A 14,778-nucleotide genomic window follows, 5' to 3' on the forward strand; every position below is an offset into this window, starting at 1 on the left:
ATTATATTACAAGGTGGAATTCTTGCAAAAGAAAAAGAAAAAGAAATAGAGCTCCCGATTATTATTACAAAATTTACAAGGTTATATTCTAAAAAAAATCTTTATTCAACCTTAAAAAAACATTTATTAAAAATTGATTTTCACTTTTTTATTTTTGAAAGAAGAAAAATAATTTTGACTCTTGAATTTTAAACCAAGAGGCATATAAATATTTTTCCCGGTTAGCGTCGTTACCCACAGTTTTCGTTTTCATTTTCATTTTCATTTTGAGAGTGAGAAAACGAAGTACAAAATTCAAACCCTAGAAAGCACCTCCAAGTACAGTTTCAGTTGCATTGTTCTCGTTCTGTCATTTCATCGAACAGATAGCAGGCAAAACACAAAGAGCAATAGAAAACTGAGAATCAATGTCTGTGATGTTGAAACAACCAGGCGCATTTACAATAACTCCACACAAAGTATCACTCTGTATACTCCTCAAGATCTACGCTCCTCCAGGTCAAGTTTCCGTTCCTTTTCCGTTCGAATCTGTTGCTCAACACAATCGCCTCGGGTTGTTCATCTTAGCTCTTACCAAGGTATCTTCGATTTCATCACCAATTGTTATTCCACTGTATTCTATGTTTTGTAGCTCTTACCAATTGTTATTCCACTGATGCATCACAAACACATGTGATTTCATTGAATTTTGTTGTATTTTCAAATGATTATCAGTATCCATGTGTCAGTTGTGGTGTTTGTGTCATGTCTGAATTAGTTCTTCATCCAAACAGACATGTCGATCCTGATAATTTGAAAATTTAACATAATTCAATGAAATCACGTGTGTGGGTGTTGCATCAGTGTTGAACACTGACACATGTCAGACCGGAACATGCCTTCGATCAGAAGTGTTGGTGTTACAAAGCTAATAATGTTTATTCTATTGTATTATATTATATGCTTGTGATGTGACTCTTGTGCAGTCATGTGATGATATTTTGGAGCCAAAATTGGAAGAACTCATTAGTCAATTGAGATTGATAAGCCAAAACTGGGAAGCAACTTGGCTAATTGATCAGTTGATTAGTAGACTGTCATGTCTCTCATCACCTGATGATTTGTTTAATTTTTTCACCGATATACGAGGTTAGTTTATCGGCATTGTTTTTACAAGCTCAATTTTGATTAATTTGTTTCGTTTTCTATTTTAACTTGCTAGTTGCAATGTAGTTGGTTATTTTTGTGTTTATTGATATGAAAATGTTGTTGTTTAGGAATAATTGGAGGTCCCGATTCAGGTGATATCGAAGCTGATCAGGTTATTTTGGATGCGAACAGTAATTTGGGGATATTTCTTCGACGTTGTATACTTGCTTTCAATTTGCTACCGTTTGAGGTATGGCGTTTTCCTACTTTCCTTTTGTGACCAGTATATTTTAAGACCGTTATACAAATTAGTGAAATGTTGGAGAAGGTGTAATGCAGCAGTAGGTTTAGTAAGTGCGTGTTAGTCCACTTTTATTTGAGCATTGTTTTATCTTCATTCTGTTCTCACGGTTCTGTTATTCGGTTCTCTTTTTCTTATCTACTGCACTTTTACTTGAGCAATTTGTTAGTTTTGCTCTGTTCTCATGGTCCTGTTATTTTGTTATTCTCTTTTCTCCACTAGTTCAGATTTGTTTGAGCATTTCAACTTTGCCACTCTCTTGTTTCTCCATTTTTGTCAGCTTTTGTTTTATTTATTGATTTGTTCATTGCGTCTCTCTCTGTGTGTGCGTGTGTGTGTATATGCGTGTGTGTGTAAATACACACACACACACACACACATTATGGGTAGATTTTTGGCTTTCCTCCATGAACCGCATCTGCCATTAATAACATGTTCCCAACAAAGAAAATATTTTACTTTTTCTGTCTCATATGCCCAGTTTATATTTACTCATTTTACTTTTATTCTTCATAGCGAAATTGTATCATCTGTGTAATCATTAATTTAAATGTCCAGGGTGTATGCCGTCTCTTAACAAACATAGGGATCTATTGTAAAGAAGAATTCTCAAGTATTCCTCCATACGAAGAAACTAGTTTAGATGGTTCTAGTAGTAATCTCGAGACGTATTCAGAATATGAGAACATGGACTTGGAGAACTTTTTCTATGATAAGGTTTCAGAAGAAATTGAAGCAAGAAAGGAGGCCAGTGGAAGAGTTCCGTTTCATCTTCATACACCTAATGCACTTCTGAGTTTAGTAGATGGTATAAACAGGATCCCTTCTTTAGTGTTGTATGTAATTCTGAAAGCACTAGGAAGTTCTAAAAATCTGGATTTTTTAAAGTAACAAAATCCCAATTTTCTGCTCAGACTGTTATTTTTCCCCAACTTCACTTTTGGTTTTCTCTATTTATGGCTTTGCTTTTTGTCTTGCTGATTGACACAATTATGGAACTCACACGCAGATATTGATGTGCCTGCTGATTCAGCATCAAAACAGAGTGATAAATTAAGAGTAGGTAGTCCATATGAAGACCGCCATAGTAACATGGTACGGGATATTGATCCCAGTGGTGCAGTATTTTTGCGCACAAACTGGCAGATACAAGGCTACTTACAAGAACATGCTGATACAATTGAAAAGTGAGCAACTTGAAGTTCTGAAATTATATGATTTTTTAAACATACTTTTAACTGTATGGTTGTATATGTTATTTTCAAATTTTATGCATTTTGCAGAAATGGTAGTGCCGTTTCTTTGAATGGGTTCGAAATTGTTCTGCGACAGCTACAGAAATTGGCACCCGAACTGCATCGAGTAAGTTTAGGGGGTAAATTTGGATAACATTTATTAAACCTGCTTTTCTTTTCTAGATTTCCCTGAAGTTTAATGCTCGAGTTTCACCTCTATGCAGGTTCACTTTTTGAGCTACTTGAATGCTCTTTCTCATGATGATTATACTGCTGCTTTGGAAAATCTTCATTGCTATTTTGATTACAGGTAATTGAACAGTTAGTTATATATCTAATATCTGTTGCCTGTTTTATGTTACCAAAGCCCTCGTCACCCTGCCAGCATTCCATTTTTTTTTTACTTTTTCTACAATCTCTTTCTCTTGAATTCAATTTTACTTTATAGTTTCCAGTTTATGTTTTTGAAAATTTAATTGTAAATTCTTAGTATTAAACTTCCTGATGAATTTTCGGTCGGTCAACATATGTTTGCAGACATGTCTGATCAATGATCATAGCTCACTGTTGATATTATGTCTATTTGATTTATGATTCCTAGTAATCTACTGTAAAATCATAAATATAAGAGTAAATTACTCTCCCTTCCCTTGAAAGATAATGATATTACAACCCCCTCACCTCATGTTTCAAAACATACACAACCCTCCCTTCAAAGGTGCTGAATTATATATTTTGATCCAAAATGACCTTTTTTTGTCCAATTCATCTATCGGTTTTCTTAGCCATCAAAGGAGATCGATTGCTCTTGTCCCAAGCTTTTGAAGTAGGTCTCCGTATAATCCACCCATCATTTCGAAGCTCCAACACAAACACAACAATAGTAGCAAAGTGCACTATCTTTTCAACAAAACTTGTTAAAAATTAAGAGAATATATTAACATCAAATACGATGATGGATAACGGGATGAAATCTCCACAATGGAATGGGGAAGATAGAAAATATGACAGTGAAAAAAGATTGGACAAAGGTCATTTTGGTATAATAATTTTTTTTTAACAGGGTTAAATGGAAGTTATCGGAAAAATATAAATTCGGATGAAAATATATAATTTTGCATCTTTGAAGGGAAGGTTGTGTATGTTTTGAAATATGAGGGGAGGGGGTTGTAATATCACTATATTTGAAGGGAGGGGAGGGTAATTTGAGTGAGTAAGGAAACAATACAAATAAATTATGTAGAAAATGAGTTGTTGCCTAGGAATTAAGTACCTTCTGTTAAAAGAATTCTGTTTCTTTGTTGTCTTCCACGTGATTATGGGAGCTGCTCAAGTTTATAAATCATTCCAACCCTAGGTTCTAATAAAATGTCTGTTTGTTGGACAAAAGTGCAGGGAAAGAAGGATTTGATTTTGTTCCTCCGTCTGGTAATAATAGCTCTGGAACATACGAAATTGCTTTATTATGTTTGGGGATGATGCATTTCCACTTTGGGCATCCAAAGCTGGCTTTGGAGGTGAATTCTTTGAACATTTTGATTTGGATACTTGCTCCATTTTTCTACCTTTCTTAGACCTAAAGGCTTTCTATCATTTATACTATGTTGTCAGCACGCAATGTCTATTATACTTTGGTGCGTTACTTATATTGTTTGGTTATGTTTAGGTTTTGACTGAAGCAGTTCGTGTTTCTCAGCAGGTAATAATCATATAATTTTTTTTTTGTTTATTCATTAAAATTGCTGACCTGATCTGTGCTCATCAAGTGGCACAGAACTAAGGTGACAGCAAATGTTACCTTACAGTATATGTGCTATAGTATTACAGATACTTGGAAAAATAAATCTCAGCAAGTGTTTCCATTTAAACCCAAACACGTCTTCCCCATACATTAGCTATATGTTGTGCTTTGAATACTGACAGCTTTCATTTATGCAGCACAGTAATGATACCAATCTTGCATATACTTTAGCAGCTATCTCAAACTTGCTGTTTGAAAATGGCATCTCAAGCACTGCTGGGATACTAGGATCATCATATTCACCGTTTACTAGTATGGGTATTTCACTCTCTGTTCAGCAACAATTGTTTGTTCTCTTGAGAGGTTCTTTGAAGAGAGCAGAGAATTTAAAGCTAAAACGGTTGTTGGCTTCCAATCATTTGGCAATGGCGAAGTTTGATTTAACGGTAATGTGATTTTCTGACCACATTAAACTTTTTGGTTACACTGTTAATAATTTTTCTATATGAAAGTGGTCATTTAGCACATTCTTTGAATTTGTCCCCTAAATGATAGTGTGAAATCATTGTTGTCTTGTCAGTATAAGAACATTAGCTTGTTAGTATCTCAAGAAATTCAATCCTCAAGTACATTACTCCCTCTGTCCTTAATCTTTGCTCCTTTAAGGTTTGTCCGTAATCTTTGCTCCATTAAGGTTTGGGCACACATATTAAAAAGTAATAAAGGTATTTAGACCCTTTTACATGTATTTAGTAAAAAAAAATTCATTTAATTCATGCTTTTTATTTTTCTAAGGGTATAAAAGGAAAAAGATCATTAATTGTATCTTGGTTTCCTAAAAGAACCAAAGTTGCAGGACAAAAATAAAAAGCTAAAAGAACCAAAGATTAGGGACGGAGGGAGTAGCTTGCTAGCATAAGAATACGAGAGAGATACAAAATTGTGCAAATTATAGACAGAGCCACACTTTAGAACTATATGGGAAAAAGTAATTGAGGGTAGATTTAGATGAGATCTTCACATTAGAGAATTGGTTTGGTTTTATCCAAGGAGGTCAACGACAGAAGCTGTATATCTATTGCAAGGTTTGATGCACCTATAAAAGGGAAATAAAAAGACACACATGGTCACGTTTGAGATTCAGAAAATGTGCGCTAGGGGGTATTACGAGAAGCCTTTTGAAAGGCTCTTGAGGAGGGTTAACTTCTAGTCAATATCTTTGTTAAGCTAAATGGATTCTGATTCATTTCGGCATGTAGCATGACTTTCCTGTAGGGCACGACTTGGTTGATTTGCTATCTAAGATTGAAGTTTGTTTAGGATTTGATTGTTGTCATGCATAAACTTCAAGTTATAGCATTTGCTCTATACCAAGTAGAAAGGCCGTTGTTATGATGAAAAAAGTTTGTATCTTTTTATCCCTCGAAGAACCTCTAAATGTGTCATTTGATTTATGTTTTACTACTTTATAAGTCCTTATTGCTTCTTTACCTAAGTTTGGATCATTGCTTTGAATGTTTTGGGTTACAAAAGACCTGGTTTGAGTATGAACATTCCCAAACGTGGGATGTAGTGCATTTGAGCACGGTCCATATCTCCTTACCTTAGTTTATGTTTTTTTATTGACGGTTGTTTACTTACGTGTTCCTTGTTTATGAAACAATAAATTCTAAACTTCAGTTGTGGAGAGAAGGTTTGAATTGAAGGCTTTTGATAAGTTGGAGTTAAAAGAATTATATGAAATATATGGAATGGTTATTGAAGATGAAAGTTAGGGATCATAACATACCTGAACTTGTACAGTTTAGGAATTCCCCTGGGAATCCAAGGCCATTATTCCCGGTGAAGGAAAGAATAGAGTACGAACTTTCCCGCAGGAATCTAGTGACCATTAGTTTTTTGTTCTCTTTCTTCGTTTTCATTTCCTTTTTTTTACGTTGAAGTATAAATAATTCATCTTGTTTTTATTTTGATTCTTTTTTTCAGGGATTTGGATAGGAGACAGCGAAAATACTTAAAAAAGGATGTTTTCATTGTTTCTTATACAAAACTGGGGAAACAAGAAATAAATTGAAAACAGCATGGCATTTTTGAAATTTAAATTTTAAAGTAAAAATAGGAATTGAAAACAAAAAATGGAAATGGAAACGAAATAGGAGGTATCTTCAAATATGGCCCTAATTCTAATAAATTTTCAGATCTTGTTAATATTATGGCTGAACCCCTAGTCCATGTAGCTAACAGTATATCATCATTATTTGTCATATTTAAGTTACTTAAAACTCTACCAGTGTGAACTGAATTGATTCTTTAGTCTTGTTAGCTGCAAATGAAACTTGAATTTTATCTGATCCCATTTTACATCATAGTAGTATCTTCTCTGCAGCATGTTCAAAGGCCCTTGTTATCATTTGGTCCAAAATCTTCCATGAAGCTCAGTACATGCCCAGTTAACGTTTCCAAGGTAGTAAAATTTTGTGATTATTCTTGTTTAGTGACTGTTTGAGAACTAGAGAATTAGATTAATTACTTAATGCATTTTCTTTCTTTTATATCTGGCAGGAACTCAGGTTGAGTTCTCATTTGATTAGTGATTTTAGCACTGAGAGTTCTGCAATGACAATTGATGGTGCCTTCAGTACAGCCTGGCTCAGGAATTTACAAAAGCCAAATGGTTCAAATATTTTTTGTCAGGATTCTGGATCTGGCAACAGTTCTAATATTCCCCAGTTCTGTGCCCAACCAACATCAATTCCTGGATCTGTGTTGCAAGTACTGGGATCATCTTATATACTTCGTGCAACAGCTTGGGAGTTATATGGCAGGTAAAGTTGCTATCTGTGTTATAGATATACATGATTATATCAATTAAGGTTACATTGAACTATTATTCTCTTTTTCTTCAAACTGCCTGTCAACAGAATACAATATAATTGATCAATGTTTAAGTTGATTTAACTATGAATTATTAGTAAAAGAAAAAAAATCCTGCTTCAGCATGATGTCGTTGCTTTTTCTTCGACGTATTTGGCACCACCAAGTAACAAGTCTTTCCCTTTGCAAGGTAGATTATAGTTCTAGACTTATTAGCAGCATCCTGCACAGGTCACACAAATTGTTGGGTAGAAGCAAAATAGATTAGCACCAAATCATAATGATTTAATCAAAGAATGTAATTGAGCCTGTAATAGAAGGGCCAAAACTCTAATAAATTTGTATAGAAAAAGCTAATGTATTGAGAAAAATGATATCATTAAGAGTGAGTACCAGAATGAATGCAAAAGGTGAGCAATAGTCATGATTTGAACAATAGTTATTCCTATAGAACTGTCACAAATTATGGGGCCCAACTCATCCTTACAAAACCGGCTTATATGTTTTGGGGAGCCTCCTCTTTATAAATTCTTCTCAAGAATCATATCTATCCGATGTGGGACTAAATCCACTGAGTGTTGGCTGCAACAAAAACTTGCGAGTTAAGTCAACAAAATAAATTAAAATATTTTAAAACATAGAATATTTTGATAGGGAGAGTGGTTCCCAATAACAAATGTGTACACACTACACAGATATCCTTGTAATGTTATATACCATAATTGAACAGTTTAGTAGGTGGTAAGGCCTTACTTACAAACATGCATGCAGAACCGAGTTGTCATTCAGGATGATTTCTATATTCGGATTTAATCTAGTTAATATGGTGTTCATGTCATAGAGATTCGACAAAGTTTTACGTTGGCTGTCGAGGACTAACACAACCCTCACCTTTTACCCGGGCTTGGGACCGGCTATGTATAGCAAGGCTAACATAGACAGGATTACCCGGGCTTGGTTTATGATAGAACATTATGGCGTAATTTGATCCATGTATGTAGACTACCCCGCATAGTGGGATAATGCTTGGTTGTTTTTGTTGTTGTAATATGGTTTTCAAACTCAGCAAGATAAATTGTATCAAAATGGGTACATAAGCACAATCATATTGACCAAAATTCTCGAAGCCTTGATTTTATTATACCAGACTTTTTGATAAACAAAATTAACCAAAATGCTTGTTTTGTTTTGAGATCTTTTCATCATTCTGGGGCGATGAACAATATTTACTTGTTGGATATGCATGTATAATGTTTATTTCTTCATATTTTTGTAATATCTTGGAAGCTTGCTGTGTGTATTTCGTCATCTGAATTTGTTCTTTTTCTTTTTTTGAATTGTCATTAGCACTCCTATGTCTCGCATAAATGCGCTAGTGCATGCAACTTGCTTTGCTGATGCATCAAGGTAACTACTGAGCTGAATATACTACAGACTACAAATATTATGTTGAGTTGCTAATTCTGTATCGCCTTTGTTTATTATAAAGTAGCTGTTTAACAGCCATTTTTTTCCGCTTAAATGTTTTAATCCCTAAAAACGTTTTTTCTAAAATAAACTCTATCGTTTTTTCACCTTTGTCTATATTTTTAAAAAAGGTTTCTAGTCCTCAAATAAAGCAAACTATTTCTTATTAAATGTTATGACTAAAAACAAAATAAATTTAAATAAGGGCTAATTTAAAAATCATCATATTTTAGGGATTAAAAAAATATTTAGGACTATTTTTATGCTTGCTTTAACTTTAATTTTGGTTACTCCAGCTCATCAGATGCAGCATTAGCATATGTAAAGCTCATTCAACATTTAGCAGTCTTTAAAGGATACAAAGGTTAGATTGGTTGCATAAAATAGAATAGATTCCTGCGGTCCTGCCCTTATATGTGTGTGTGTGTGTGTGTGTATAATTTCATTAGTAATGCAAATTGCCTTTTGTTAATACGAGTTGTTTTTTCTTTCTTTTATTTGCTCCTTATTGTTCTTCTGTTTTCATTCTGTGTTTAGAGGCCTTTTCTGCCCTTAAAATAGCAGAAGAGAAGTTTCTATCTGTCTCAAAATCACAAATCATACTGCTAAAGCTGCAGCTGCTTCATGAGCATGCTTTACATGGGTAAGTAGTCTAGGTCAACAGTTATGTTCAAATTCTTAAATTCTGCAAGCAGCTATGATTTAAGCACTGTTAATAACTTAATTGAGAATTATGCAGCGGACGTTTAAAGCTGGCCCAGAAACTGTGTGATGAACTTGGTGCTTTGGCATCACCTGTTACTGGTGTAGATATGGAGATAAAGACAGAAGCAAGCCTTCGCCATGCCCGTACCTTGCTCGCAGCAAAGCAATTCCGAGAGGTTTCCCCCCTCCCTCTGTATGCTCTAAAGATCAGTAATATACAGAAAATCCTGATATTTTTTGAAGTATAAGTGCATATGTAATTGTTTCTTTATAGGTAATTAGGGGTCGAAATCTTGAAATATATTATTCTATAAGAATCCTTGCGGTATTGTCATTGATAGTGGTTCTACTCTGATGTGATATATTTTAAAGATTAGTAATATTAGTAATATAAGAAAATCCTGATATTTTTTAAAGTATAAGTGCATATGTAGTTGTTTCTTTATGGGTAATTAGAGGTGAAAGTCTTGAAATATATTATTCTATAAGAATCCTTGCGGTATTGTCATTGATAGTAGTACTACTCTGATGCGATATTTTTATACTCATGCATGACCACTTTGCTGCTGAATTAATACCACCCCCTTTAAATACATGTGTTGTTTGTGCATTGTCAATGCCGAAATTGCCGGACCTTTATGTATTAGAGTATTTCTGTGGGATCATAGCTTCTTTGTATTTGAGGAAAAACACAGGAGTTAAATCAATCATTTTTTACTAGGCTAAATTGAGAACAGAAAAATTGTTGTTTTATTTAATTTTTGAATAATGATTTTCTTTTTCAGGCAGCTTCTGTGGCACACTCCCTCTTTTGCATGTGTTACAAATACAATCTTCAAGTTCACAATGCATCTGTTCTTCTTTTGCTTGCTGAGATTCATAAGGTATGTGATCACATCTGTCTGATACACTATGCAATTCATGTAGTTGAGATCCAGCTATTTTATCGTGTTTGCTCTCTTTTCGGATAACTTTCTGTTTAATCAAAATTTGCTGTTGGGTTACAATTGACAGTGTGGTGATATCCCCTCTCCAATTCACTGCACGAAATGTCAGTTGTGTATCAAATAGTTAAGATTACGTGCTAAGCAAGCTATTATACGAATATTTAATAAACAAAGACATATGTTGGTGATGTTATTTAAGCTTGTAATAAGCACTCACTAGCATCACTCTATTATTGAAGGAAAAATATTTGTCACAAGTCATGACTCTGCGTGTTTTTATTTCTTATTGTTTAACTGTGATGATTTATTTTCTTTTTAATGCATTATCTAAATGTGCATTCTATGTTACTTGATGTGTACTGCTTTAAATCATCATATGCTCTCCACAGTTTGTTTGCTTTAAATCCCTGATTTTTATTATGTTTAATTTTATCAGAAATCTGGCAATGCGGTTTTAGGGATACCATATGCTTTAGCAAGCCTTTCATTCTGCATATCATTTAACTTGGATCTTCTAAAAGCCTCAGCTACTCTTACTTTAGCTGAGCTATGGCTCTCTCTTGGATCAAGCCATGCCACACGGGCACTGAACCTTGTCCGTGGAGCTTTTCCGATAATTCTTGGTCATGGAGGTTTGGAGCTCCGCTCACGGGCCTATATCGTTGAAGCAAAATGCTATCTATGTGATACAAATTTCAATGGTACGTTGCTGAAGATTGTAGATGGTAGACTATTTAGACTATGCTATACGTTGTTGCACCCAAAAGAAAAGGACTGCTATTTGTTCATTCAAGCTTCTTAGTTTCTACATTCATATTTCATATATTGTTTCTGCAAAACTGAATTTATAATTCTGTAAGAGATATTGGCCAAATAGCTGGAGAACTATGTAAGAACTATTAAAAATGGTGTCAGATTGAAACTTATGCGAGGTAGTTTTGGCATGCTTTGAAAAGGTTAAATAAATCCTTGGGGCAATCAGACCCATAACTAATTGAAACTTTGGGCGCAATTTAGAGAGGATGGCTGAAAACTTGTTTGAAAAATATTGTGGATTTCAAGTCATATAGCTTCCTGAGAGGGTGGAGGCCCTATCCTCTTCCCCCCTGTTGAACCTTCAACTAAATCTCTTTTTGCTCATTTGAATTGTTATTTCAGTTGGTGAAGATTACAATTTTGTGATAGATTCATTAAAACAAGCTTCTGAAGAACTCCAACCTTTGGAGGTAAGCAGACTTTATGCATTTTAGTCTTGTGTGTGTGATTTTCCATTGTTTGTTTTCCGTTTGTAAGCAAAAAGGAAGCATCTGTTTAACCTCTGGTTTTACATGTGTCCCGTGTCTGACGTGTATCAACATCCCCATTTAGGTGTCCGTCTAAAAAAATAACTTTTTCAATCTGATAGATCTCTGACACCGATAGGACACCTTTACGGTGGGAAGAGACATTTTTAATGATATATTGTGCCTTTTTTTTTTTTAATAATGCGGTTGCAGTAGTTTGTAACTTGTTTTGGATATTTTATTTTGATTATTTTTTGTTTTCTAATTATGTGAATCATCTCTTTTTGATCTTTTATAATGACGTTCATAGATTATTTAATCCCATTATAACATATCTTTATCGGTACCATAGATTTTGGACAATATTGGTGTTTATTTGTGGGGTCAGGTTATTTACTTCATCAGCACTAATTATGTATATGAAACTAAAGATATTCATACTTTATTACGAATAACTGTTACAAACTTACAATGATAAATTAAAGTGAAAGTGAGATGTCATTATATGCTTGCATATAGAATATAGATAAACTCTTTTGAAGTTGATTTTATAAACCTCGGACATATGAGATTATGCTATGTTGTGATGTGGAAACTGGAAAGTCCCTAATAAAATACCACTACGAGAATTGATGTATTTGACGATTTTTTTTCTCTTGTTTTGCATCTCATCTTAGCAACTCTTTCTTCTCAACCTCCAAATCTCTAGTATATTTTCTTCATGATTTGGTTTTCTTTTACCAAGTGGACAGAAAAACTGACATAGAAAGATATTTCATATTCCCAGTCAAATTTCTATAATTTTGAAGTCCTTAGTACTAATCGGTTATTGTTCCTTCATTTGTAAATAAAATAAAATAAATTTGCTATTTGCTCTTGCATAGAAAATACTATATGCTACTTGACTTCATTATTGTTACGCATTATAAAGTTACATCTTGAGTGCTCTGCAGTTTCATGAATTGGCGGCTGAAGCATTCTACTTGATGGCCATGGTCTATGACAAACTTGGGCAATTAGAGGAAAGGGAAGAAGCTGCAACTTCATTTCAGAAACATATATTGGCTCTTAACAATCTGCAAGATCATGATGATCCTCTTGTTAGTATATATTGAATGTTCTGTTTACCATTTTTTTTTTTGGTGATAGCTTACCAGATTATATCGGACACTGATCTTAGTATACTATGTTATGTAATTATCAATAGTTGTCTATAGCATTAGCCATTTTGTTTTGTTTGAGGTTGATTATAAAGTTAGCCAAGATTCATGACGCCACAAACGCTTTGAATATGTTGTCTTCACCACACCTTACAGAGGACAACGGTTCGACACTCACCACACCTTCTGGACATTCTAAATTAAATACTTCAAGTTGTTGTACTTGTATTTTGCACTGCTGGGTTATATTTGGCATAAAGTATTGCAGTTGATTTATCAAGAGAAATGATGTTTGTAGAACCATTTTTTGGACAATTTTTGAGAGAATCTTTTTCCCCTTTTTTTTTTGGGACAAAAAGATAGAAAGAGGGAGAGTTTGTCCCAAAATAGTTTTACAAATGTCATTTCTCTTGATTAAAGTTTTTTTTTTGTTTCATATGAACACCATGTTAAATTAGACGTGTAAATAAATTCACTAGGATCTAGTTACAATTATGGTGGCTTAATTAGGGAGGAAAAGTATCATTTTTATGCATTCGACCAATCATATCATATGAGTCGTATGTTTGAGTGTGGTCAACCACATCATAATTTCTCACTTTTTTGGGAAAAATTTGAATGGAGATGGATTGGAGTTCATACAATTGACACTCAGATGAAGAAAAGAGAAAAGTTGAATCAACAAATATTTTCATATGGTTAGGTTTATAACTTAATTTTTTTTAGGAGACTGACTTTTTTCAGTTTTTTTAAAGGATTCCCATGACCTGTGGTGAGACTGTACTAATCTTTATTTTTATTTTCATTTTCGTTTTATACATATGTTAATACAATCTCGCCATGAACTATTACGAGTCAGCAATTGTCCTTGCCATGAAATTTGACTTGATGAATTCTTCACATTTTACTGCATTGACTTCAAACTGCAACAAAGCATCCAACAACTACTTTCTCATGAGATTAATCCACCTGCATTTTCAACTCATGGTTGAAGTACTATTGCTTGAACTTTCATTCACCAAAGGAGCAACACCCATTTGAATATGAAAGCAGCACAATGGAACCAAATCCATCATTGCTGGCTTATTCACGAGAAATTTTCTTGGGGCTTCTGTTCAAGCTAATCCACCGATATTATAGTGATTGATCAAATCACCCATTAAAAGTGCTTCTGAATATTCCTGTGAGGATTCTAACATTGTGTGTGTAGCTAAATCCCTTTGAGATTGAGACAATGGCATTATCGTTGGTGATCTTTCCTTTCTTCTTTAGAAGAGATTCATTATTGAGGAAGGGTTTATGTGTAGCTGGATCAATCCCTTGTTTCATTACTTACTTGGTTGCAGCCGATCCCTCCAACTAAGTAATTGTATCATCCGAATCTAGTTTAGTAATAAAATTGAATTACCATGCATGCTATTAAATTTATTTCAGTTACCCTTTTTTTCCTTTCAAATAACTTAACATTTTTAAGATGAATAAGTGAGTTATCTGGAGTTCGAACCTCAGTTCTTACATATATAATGCAACGTCTCAACCAATTGAGTTAAACTCACAATTTTAGTGTGTGAACTTATTTAAAAATAGATACAATGTGTTGTACAATTTCGAATGAAAAACTCACGCTAATAGACCGTGTAGTTAAATATTTTAATAAATCAATGGACGTCAGCTATATAATAATAATAAGAGTAATAATAACTCCATCATTTAAAACGTTAGTCGCTAATTTTGAAAAATAAAATAAAAAATTACGTTCAATGAATTATTTAAAACTTTGTTTCTTTCAAATTTGTTTTTTTTATAACACTAGTTTTTTAAAACTTAATTAGTCTGTGCACATGTTTTTTAAAACTAGTTATATAACACTAGTTTTTTTTAAAACTTTATAGTCCAGTCAAGTAAAGGCTTCTTGTGATGATGTGTGATGTTAGCAT

At 33.7% G+C, this 14,778-nt stretch overlaps 1 protein-coding gene across 1 annotated transcript; it reads left to right on the plus strand.

Moving 5' to 3' along the window:
• The first annotated feature begins 194 nt into the window (after positions 1-194).
• LOC11432455 (anaphase-promoting complex subunit 5) lies at positions 195-13,076 on the plus strand. The gene is made up of 20 exons (XM_003617339.4): positions 195-578; positions 966-1,128; positions 1,257-1,378; positions 1,988-2,237; positions 2,439-2,616; positions 2,713-2,791; positions 2,889-2,974; positions 4,055-4,181; positions 4,331-4,363; positions 4,603-4,851; positions 6,792-6,869; positions 6,968-7,230; positions 8,627-8,686; positions 9,043-9,110; positions 9,284-9,389; positions 9,486-9,627; positions 10,237-10,335; positions 10,835-11,099; positions 11,557-11,624; positions 12,635-13,076. The coding sequence occupies exons 1-20, from the start codon at positions 408-410 to the stop codon at positions 12,794-12,796; spliced, it is 2,769 nt and encodes a 922-aa protein (XP_003617387.2). The 5' UTR covers positions 195-407; the 3' UTR covers positions 12,797-13,076.
• The last annotated feature ends 1,702 nt before the right edge of the window (positions 13,077-14,778 follow it).

This window comes from Medicago truncatula, chromosome 5 (assembly GCF_003473485.1).
Source record: "Medicago truncatula cultivar Jemalong A17 chromosome 5, MtrunA17r5.0-ANR, whole genome shotgun sequence".
Lineage (NCBI taxonomy): Eukaryota > Viridiplantae > Streptophyta > Magnoliopsida > Fabales > Fabaceae > Medicago > Medicago truncatula.

Excerpts from the sequence above, each read along its gene's own strand:
- LOC11432455 (XM_003617339.4), top strand. The coding sequence starts at position 408 with ATGTCTGTGATGTTGAAACAACCAGGCGCATTTACAATAACTCCACAC. Across the intron at positions 1,129-1,256 it reads TTTTTTCACCGATATACGAG|GAATAATTGGAGGTCCCGAT; the intron begins GTTAGTTTATCG and ends GTTGTTGTTTAG. Across the intron at positions 9,628-10,236 it reads CAGCAAAGCAATTCCGAGAG|GCAGCTTCTGTGGCACACTC; the intron begins GTTTCCCCCCTC and ends TTTCTTTTTCAG.